Source organism: Talpa europaea (genome assembly GCF_964194135.1).
Source record: "Talpa europaea genome assembly, chromosome: 16".
In the NCBI taxonomy this organism is placed as follows: domain Eukaryota; kingdom Metazoa; phylum Chordata; class Mammalia; order Eulipotyphla; family Talpidae; genus Talpa; species Talpa europaea.
In genome coordinates, this window is record NC_140084.1 from 28,227,624 (window position 1) to 28,237,082 (window position 9,459).

At 57.8% G+C, this 9,459-nt stretch overlaps 1 protein-coding gene across 2 annotated transcripts in view; it reads right to left on the reverse strand.

Annotated features, from left to right (window-relative positions):
* SLC12A3 (solute carrier family 12 member 3) overlaps positions 1 to 8,519 on the reverse strand; it is a gene marked incomplete at both ends in the record, with an annotated part of 31,792 nt that extends 23,273 nt beyond the window's left edge. For both annotated transcript variants that reach the window (XM_084257257.1, XM_084257256.1), the window contains 10 exons: positions 132 to 286; positions 1,019 to 1,103; positions 3,556 to 3,686; positions 3,848 to 3,959; positions 4,644 to 4,754; positions 5,103 to 5,242; positions 5,496 to 5,591; positions 6,293 to 6,368; positions 7,667 to 7,816; positions 8,238 to 8,519. In XM_084257257.1, the coding sequence (XP_084113383.1) occupies positions 132 to 286; positions 1,019 to 1,103; positions 3,556 to 3,686; positions 3,848 to 3,959; positions 4,644 to 4,754; positions 5,103 to 5,242; positions 5,496 to 5,591; positions 6,293 to 6,368; positions 7,667 to 7,816; positions 8,238 to 8,519 (1,338 nt within the window). The remainder of the gene's footprint in view (positions 1 to 131; positions 287 to 1,018; positions 1,104 to 3,555; positions 3,687 to 3,847; positions 3,960 to 4,643; positions 4,755 to 5,102; positions 5,243 to 5,495; positions 5,592 to 6,292; positions 6,369 to 7,666; positions 7,817 to 8,237) is intronic.
* Positions 8,520 to 9,459: the final 940 nt, after the last annotated feature.

Consider the following 9,459-nt stretch of genomic DNA (forward strand, 5'->3'; position numbering starts at 1 on the left):
CTGGGTCCAGGGGTCCCCACCTGAAACCCAACTCCTTTCTCCTAAACTGGGGTGGACCAGATCTGCCCGAGCCTGTTCCAGCCCCTGCTTGGTGGCCCCTGCATCTAGCTGTCCTGGCAGAGCCCCAGTACCTGGTAGTAGTTGATGAGACCATAGCGGCAGTTGTGCTCCTGGGAGCACTCTGTAAAATTCCAGCCATAGCCGCAGGCCAGGCCCTCGCAGGTGCCGGAGCCGGGGGTCACCGTGTCGTTCAGGACCCCGGAGGCATCTCGAACCACGCAGGAGCCTAAGGAGCAGGAGGGCACTGTGGGCACCCCACTCTCCTCCCTCCTCCCCCAAATACTGGCCACTGCTGCAGTGGGGAGGGGCTGCTGGCCCAGCTCCTTCTTCACCTGTGATGGTGATGGGGACGACATGCCAGGCACTGGGCTAAGCCCTGTAAACAGCCCTGGGAAGCGGTTTTTGCTATGACTTCTGCCGTTCTCTTCTTCGGAGGCGCAGGAGTTTAAGTGACCTAAGTCACGATGTCCCCCATAAAAGTGAAGACCTGGGGCTGGAGGCCTGAGTGGCTGCCACCTGGGCCATGTCCTTCAGCCATCTGACCCAGGCTCCACCACTCAGAGGCTGTGTGACCCTGGGCCGGTCACTGAACTTCTCTGAGTCTCTCCTTCATAAAGTGGTGGACATGACAGCATCCAGATTAAATGTGACCAGGCATGGAAAGGGCTGGGCACGCAGCAAGTCAGTCACGTCACCCCACCACCAGCCTCCTCCTCATCGTTCCTGCAGTTGGAGCAACTTGTCCTGCGAGACTTTCACACCCATGAATCTGGAACCTCAGGTTTGAAGGGACCAGAGGTGCCTGGTCTGACCCTCCCTACCTTTACTGCAAACACCCTGCAGTCACCACCGGAAGAGGTGGTGCCCCAAAAGACAAGGCTTGAGGCTCCCCTGCCTGGGGTGGTCATGTTTCCCTGCACCCCCTGACTCCCTCCAGCAGTCTGGGCTGGCCACTTACCTATGGTGGCTGAGATGGCCAGGTAGGAGATGGTGGTCCAGAAAATGGCCATGAGTGTCCCCTTGGGGATGGCTACGGCCGGGTCCTGGAGGGGATGGAGAAGGTAGAAGTTGATGGACCCCAGTGGGGAGGGCATCAGTTAGTCTTGGGCCCTTGTCTGAGATGGGGGTGGGGCAACAACCCCTGACCTTGCTATCACAGAGCCCTCTTCTAGCACAGAGAGAGGGGAACCTAAAAATCGAGGACCCACAGAAGAGGGCAGGATACCACCAGGCCCAAAACTGAGAGCACAGCTGGGGCCCTGGCAGCCCAAGCAGAAGGGAAACTCCAAGCAGTTCCACGCTTGTCAGAGATGCTCAGTCATCAACTGCGATGTGGTGGTTAGGGTGGGGTGAGTGTACAGGGCCCCCCAGGGGGTCAGCCTGACTGGGGTCAATTCCTACCCCTTGGGGCCTCCCTGGTGGTACAAGGGGTTAAGCACTGCACTATGAAGAAATCCACAGCCTCTGCAGCACGAGGGAAGAACCCACATGGCGCAGCAGACCTCTCCTGTCTCGCCTGCTGCTCCCCTCAGCAGTGGATTTCAGTCTATCTGCCTGTTCTGCTCCCCACTCTGTGTCTGGTGGATCCTCTCACCCCCCGCATCTCTGGCCTGTACCCCAGCTCTTGTATGCATAAATAAAGTTTAAAAAAAAATTCCCACCCCTCACGGGGATGCTGGTAAAAGAATGAGTTAATTCACGTGGCGCTCCTAGACCAGGCCAGGCTCCTGGCAGGGTTTACTGCAAGTTAATCGCATTAGCCACCCATTGATCTGTCTAAACATAGACAGAGGCCCCCCGACTCTCTCCTCCCCTCTAAGAGAAAAATCTCTGCTGTATTTTCCTAACAGAAAAAGCCAATCCTCACACTCACATCACATGCTCCACTCTTGTCATATAACTTCCTAGGAAGGGAGCAGGTGGCTCTGCCCAGCTGGAGGGGGAGCTGAGGCCAGGGGCCTGGGAGGAGGGCCCAGCTCCTCTGCCACCTGTGTGTGCGGCACTGACCCTCCCTGAGCTTGGCCGCTCTGAGGACAGTGTTGGAGAAGGCATCAGGGGCTGAGGGGCAGCCCCTTGCAGCCAGCCCTCAGGCTGCCTCTGTGCTCAGCACTTTGTGGGGGGCCTCATCACACCCTGCTGAAGAGGGTGAAGCGGAGGCCCAAGTTTAGGGCCTTGCACAAAGTTTTATAGCAAGAACCCACAAGCAGGAGATAGAGACACTCTTCCACTGAGGACCCTGGACAGACGGAGGAAGGGCCAGGAGCCCCTGAAGACTTGAGCACCATTAGGTGCCAGGTGCCCAGCTCTGAGGCAGCTGCCTGTTCCCGGCACAGGCGCATTGGGCCTGGGCTGCAGGGTAACCTAAGAAGCTGGATGAAGCCTCTCGATAAATCCCTGGGCTGCAAAGATCTGTACCTCAGCTGGGAGGGAACCGGCCAGTCTCAACACAAGTCTCACCGCTGCAGGGACCTCAGGGAGGCAGACCAGGCCTGCAAGGGCCGCTCCCCAGAGAAGGGCGAGCAGTCCGACAAACAAGGCCTCTCTGATTTCAGGGCTCCGTGTTGAGCCTGGGGACATATCAGTTAGACCCTGAGGGGCCTGGGATTGTCTCCAATGCATAGTTCTTCTCTTAGTTCAGAAACCGCACCAAGGAGCCCCTCTAAGTGGGGCAGGGGATGGAGGTCACGGAGTCCAGCAGCAGGCAGGGGCCCCAGCCGCTCACCGACTTGCACACCCCCTCCCGCCACAGACTCTGCTTGTCTTTGCTGGGGTCTCTCCCTCTCCCCGCCCTTTGCCTTAACACTTCCCATTTGCAGCATTTCACCCTGGACCACTCAGCACACATGGACTGAGTACCTCACCCATGTCAGCCTCTCTGCTGGGAGCCGGGACACAGAGGCCTCAGCTCTCCAGATGCTGGGGAGTCACGGGAGAGACCTAACAGTGGAGGAAGAGGGACAGACCTTTTTGAGGTAGAGAAACGAGGGTTGGGAGTCCCAGGTAGGATCACAGCAGAGGCATGGAGGAGGGACAGGGTCCCCTGGGTAAAGCTGCAGAGCCTCAGGGCTGGGGACAGGGGTCATGGGAACTGCAACATGGTGGGGCTTGGGCTTTGAATGCCAAGCCGAGGTGCCTGCTGCATCAGCTGCAAAGAGAGAGTGGAGGCCCTGGGAGGAGGTTGGGCCAGCAAATATGTGCGTGGCCTCGGAGTTCTGGAAGGTCGAGCTGGGTTAGTCTTCCGCTTAGGCTGAGAGTTCCGGGAACTAGGGAGGGACCAGTTCATTATTGGACCAAGGCCTAGAGACCAACTATGCCAATGACAGCCTGAAGAAGGCATGGGGTACGAGGGATGGAAAGGGAAGGATAAGAGGGGTTTGGATTGGATTGGACTGGATAGAGTTGAATTGGATGGACTGAATTTTAGCTGGTCTGTACCAGTAATCTCTGGCGCCAGGTGCCAGGTGCCAGGAAGGGGAGGGATGGTGTCCTGCTCACCTTGAGGTCCCCGGAGATGTTGGCCCCTGCCAGGATGCCTGTGGCCGAGGGAAAGAAGATCGAGAACATCCCAAAAAAGCTGCCGTCCGTGCCCCTCCAGTCAGGCACCAAGTTCTGGACAAAGATGTCAGCTGGAAAACCAAGGCCTGAGTTAGAGCCTCCTGGAGGGCCTGGCAAGCCTGGCAGCCTCCTGGCCACGGCATCAAGGGTCCCAACCTCCAGGGACTACAGAATGGCAGGCAGATGATCCCTGCCTCCAGAGCTAGGGGCAGGGGCCCCAATATGCACGTACCCCGGTAGCTGAAGAAGCCTTTGGAGGCCTTGTCCTCAGATGGGGGGATCAGGGTTCCCACCAAGTAGTTGGCAAAAGAGACCATGATAACAAGGAAGAAGAGCACCTGGGCCTGGGGATGAAGGATCCGAGAGGTCAGATGGGAGTCCCAGTGGGAGAGCTGACCCAGGGTGCCTTGTTCCCTCATTCCCTCATTCGATGCCCATGATGGTGCAGCTCTGTGCCAGGAGCTGGAGCCACAGCAAGGCTCTCGTCTCGGTGATAAGGAAAAAGAACAGGGGGTGTGGTGGAACTGGTTTGGGGGCTACTTCGTCAGGATGGTAGACTGAGAAGGGGTCTCCAGGGAGACAACTGAACACAACTGAGGAGGAAGCTGGGTGAGCAGAACGACCGACCGGGCTATCAGCCAGGAGACCAAACCCTCGTGATGGGACATGACCAGCGCCGAGAGCAGAAGGGGAAGGGAATTCCCTCCTTGTCCCCAACTTCCCCTTCCCGCTGACTGACTGTGGACCTGGTGGTGGCCGTCATGGGTCAGGAGGAAGAGGGCCACACCCCAGGGACAGAGGCCACAGAAAGGAAGGAGCCCAGCTGCCTGAGTGCCCAGCCCACGTGCCCTGGACTGTCACAGGAGAGAGAAGCACTGCTGGGAAGTGGTCTTCCTCGGGGTCTTGATCACATTTCAATGTCAAGGCCAGCAAATCAGGAGAGGCAGAACCGGGCACGGGACCCAGGCCTCACAGCTCCTGCTTTCCTGCTCGCCCACCCTCTTCCCTTCTCTGCCGCGCCCCCTCACCTTGGACTCCCACTCCATGCCCGCCAGGGAGATGGCCAGCAGCACGGTGACAGTCACCACGCCGATGATGCGGATGTCATTGACGGGATCCACGATGGGCGAGCCGTACTCCTGGGGCGGGTGGAGACCGGCCAGCTGCCTTCCCACCCTGCCCACCCCCGATCTGATTCGACATTTACGGTGACCCTCTCACAGGAAAACACAAACACCTTCCCAGCCATCAGATGCCCAAAGCGGCTACCACGGAGTTTGACCCGGGCAGTTTGACCCCGGGAGTTGCTACCCGGGCAGTTTGACCCCAAAGGCCACCTGAAGGGGACTGCTAGGGATGTCTCCATGCGATTGCCTTTGTCACCCACACAGACGGGACAGTGGCCTTGCTTATTGATGGGCAGGGGCAGGCAGAGCCTGGGGGTGGAGGAGAGTGAGGCTGGCTCCCCAAGCCCCGCGCAGCCTTACCTGAAGCAGGTCCCGCACAGTCTCTGCGAAGCCCACGGTGTGCATGGCCACCCCCACGGCATTGGCGAATGCAAAGATGAGGCCGATGGAGCCCCCTAGCTCTGGGCCGAGACTCCGGGAGATGAGGAAGTAGGTGCCACCTATGGGGACCAGAGCCAGAAGCCATGAAACCAGCAGAGCCATGGGCTGGGGTGGGCATGGGCAGGTGGAAACTGAGCCTGGGAGAGGGTCCCACAGGACCCAGAAGGCCTCTGGAGCAGCGGAGCCCTCCCAGAGGTGTGGAAACCTCCCAAAGCCTCTACTTGGAACCAGAAGGAGGTTGGTGGCTGGGGAGCCTGCAAGGGAAGACCTTGGTGGTGGGGTGGGCCAGACAGTAGCGGGGGTGGGGCCCACCTGACTTGACCTTGCCGTTGGTGGAGATGGCCGAGATGGAGAGGCCCGTGATGGAAGTCACCAGCACAGAGAGCAGGATGATGATCCAGGTGAGGACTGTGGGGGTGGGATGTGGTCACTCCAAAACTCAGCTGGGCATTTCCCAGGTGGGGAGCCACACGAATCAGCCAACAAATTCACTACGTGATGTAAATTACTTCCCTTCTTGGAACCTCAGCTTTCTCATCTGAGAAATGGGTCTCTACCTCCTGACATCCTCAGTAGCCGAGCAGACACAGCAGCACATAAAGGATCCCAGGCATGGAAGAGAAAGGATGCTTCTCTCACAACAAAAAATTAAGTAATAGCTACTTAATAAGCACCTCTGGGTGTCAAATACTGGGCTGTGTTTTAGGTGCATCATAGAAGCCCCACAGTAGGGCCTATGAGGTTTGGATGAGCTTGCCTCCATTTTTACTGATAAGGAATCCAAGGCTCAGGGAGATTAAGAAACTTGTGCAAGGTCACACAGCAGAATAGACAGCTAGGATCTGGAAACCTGGCCTGCCCAGAGTTCAAGTACCTAACCCAGAGTACCCCAACCCTGCTGGTCTGCTGTAGGAACTGGCTCAAAGAGATACCGACTTATGGAGGGTAAACAGAGGCAGGAGAGTCCTCGGGCTGCTGACCCCAAGTCCAGTTGCCTCCCTGCCACACCATCCCATCCTCAGTCACTGCAGTGCCTGCAGTTTTTGTCCCTGGGGGCTCAGAGGACCAGGACTGTGTACACCTTCCCTGTCCCCCAGAGCCCCACTCACCGATGCCTGCCTGGGCTGTAATCCAGGGGAGCCGCAGGTAGAGAATCACACCCCAGATATTGAGCATGCACCGGATCTGGAGGAGAGGAGGGTCAGAGGCCACCTGGCTGGGCTGGATACCCAAAGGTCAAATGCACAAGGGCTTGTCCTACGTGCCTTCAGGCATGGAGGCTTGGAGATGCCTGGAGATGCCTGGAGATGCCTGGGTCCTTTCTTTGCCTTACTTACTTCTCTGGATTCCTAGGGAGGGAAGGGATACCCAGGCTCTCCCGCCCCCACCGCACTTCCCATCCATTCTCTTGCCCTTCCTTGGAGGCCTGAGGACAGGCTGCCAGCATTATCGCCCTTCAACCCGCTCCACACTCAGGATCCTGGCCCCAGTGGTCAGCTGTTAGAAGACTTGGCATTTAGGGGGCTCAGCAAATGCCCACTGAGCCACATGCAAACAGAAATCAGGGCTCAGATTGCTGTGACTTCAGCTCCCAAGTTTAAAGCAAAGCCGGTCAAGGGGCTTCAGCTGAGGCTGAAATTCTCAGGTGGGAGTGGCTGGTGTGATCTTGGGTCCTAGCCAAGTGTTGGGGTGGGACGTGACATTTATTAGGGGGGAGATTTCGCTGGCCCTTCCCTTGCTCTGAGATACTGAACAGGACCACGCCAGGCTCTGGTCAGCACAGTCCAGGAGGGAGATCCAGACTTTGGATATGAGCCTCTGGGGATGGAGAAGGGAATCATTGTTTAGATGGAGAAACTAAGCACAACCAGTAGGCACTAGGTCAGATGCTAGCCTCCTGCCTTCCAGAGCAGGACTAAGAGTTATCTGAGATCCCGTGATCCCCTCTGTGAAGTCCCATGATGTCTTCTAAAGCCAGGTTCACTTGATTCTTCACTGTCTGGTGACCTGTTTGTGCTGTTCACTACAGCAAACCACCCCCTCCCAACATGGAGAATGAAATACTTTCTTGGATGTGTGTTAGTGCTGCCCCCTGGTGGCTTTTTGGAGAAACAGTTCCTTCTAATGTCCAGGCAGAAATTAACTAGTAGGTTATGTCTGTTCATTTCATTTAATGCTTTCACTTCACAAATGAGGAAACTGAGACACAGACCGATTAAATATATTTCCCAAGTTCATGGAACTAGTGAGTAGCTGAGTAGAGATCTGCTCCAGAGCCAGGTCTCAGTCCAGGGGTATATGGAGGTCAGGAAACACAAAACCAGAGAAAATTTGAGGTCTCTTATGAGATGGGAAAATCAAGGCCCCAGCTAGGCCTTGGGTCTGCCCTGGTCTCTAAGGTCTAAGAGTCAACACTGAGCCTGGAAGGAGCTCTGTCTCCCCACTCCCATCCCTGGATACCAACACCCATCACCCCCACTCACCATCACCCCCTTGACCCAGCCAAAGCGCACAGGCTCTCCAGGGGTCTTCTCACTGCTGGCGGCTCCCTCGTCCTCCACCAGCCCATCAGTCATCTCATGGCTGGGCCGGCTGTCAAAGGCCAGCGCGTGCTGCAGGTGACTGCCTTCCTGCTGGGAGCCCAGGGCCTTGGGTCAGGCCGGCAGGGGTCAAGGCAGTCCAGCTCCTGGGCCTGCCCAGCCCACACTCTCCACAGTCCAGCCTCCCAGATAGCAAACCCAGTGAACCCCCTTCGTGATACAGGTTTTCCTCGCCCCTTCTCTCCCCAACTCTTCCAGTTGTGTGAACGTCTGTTTATATCTCCCGTGACCGGGAGCTCATGTCTTTGGGATGCCAGTGACTGTACAATAGACATTACAACCTGTGTCCAGAGCTTTAAAGCTTCCACACCCACATTTTATTTGTGCCTCTTGACTTATAAAGAAGACTCTTGTCCCCATGTCTCAGATAACAGAATCAAGGCTCAGAGAAGTTAGGTCACTGGGTCAAGGTCACACAGCCAAGCAGGGGCAAGTCTCCTAAGACGGTGCTTACCTTCAGGAAGGAGTGCAGATCGGCCAGCGTGGGCCGGACCTTGCGGGGCTCACCGGGCAGGGCGCTGTTGGCATAGTGCTCGTAGGCGGGCACCACGTCGATGGTGTTGTAGCCAAAGGTGCGCATGTACAAGGTGCTGCCATGGGTCAGGTGGCTGGGGTGGCTGCTGTCATAGGCTGCTGGTGGAGGGGGCTCTTCACCCCCGAGCAAAGTGCTGATGGTGAAGCGCCCGCTGCACAGAGCAGGGTCCCCAGGCAGCTCCGAGCCCAGCTGCTCCGCCATTGCAGTCTGGGTGGCAGGGGAGGGGCCAGGGTCGGTGGGGACACTCAGGGTGGCTTTATAGGCTGGGCCCACAGCAGAGGGGCCAAGGAGGTTGGCCCAAACCGCCCGGAGCTGGCAAGCAAGGTCCCGGACAGGGTGAGAGTTGCGGACACGTGCACGGAGGCCCTTCCCACACGGATGACAGAGCCTCCCCGCCTTGAAGAGGGAGGGCTGGGCTGCCTCTGTGCCCCACATAGAGCTAAGCAGCGGGGCACTGCACCCCTGGCCCTGGCAGGCACAGTGTCCAGAGAGGACCCTTCGGACCCTGTGAGGGACCATCGCGATGGCTGGTACCCTCAAAGACCCTCTGACTTCAAAACCTCTCATTTTATTTTATGGTATTTACTTTCTTTCTTTAGAGTTTTTGAAGAGATGAGTGGGTTGACATGGTAAAGGATACACATGTGTATAAGAGAGTGGTCTCTCTCACTCAGATGCTTGACTCCCTGCCTCCCATGTCCCTCCAGAGACATCTCAGTGTACACAAGCCATGGTGGACACAGACCCGCCCCGGAGAGCTCAGCAGGAGCCAGGTGTGCTGAGTCACCGAGGACTGTGGGCGACAGGGCCCCCCCTCCATACACTCACCCCAGAGCCTCCCAGGGCTCTGCCTACAGGACATGGGGTGTCTTCCCCAGACCAGCCCAGACAGGGCACCCCAGGTCCGGGGGGACCCAGGGGCCCAGGCCCCACCACAGCACTGGGCTAGGTAGCTCTGTCAGGGCCTCTGAGGCCCTGCCGGGAGTGCACACTGAGGGCCTGGGGAGCCACACTGTTACCAGAGGCATCTAAGTAGTTGCCACATAGGGTTGCAGTTGGAGCCATAGGGGGCCAGACGGGGGGGGGGGGGGCTGGGGAGACGGCTAGTGTGGTGGGCGCCTGGGAGCCACAGTGGTGAGGG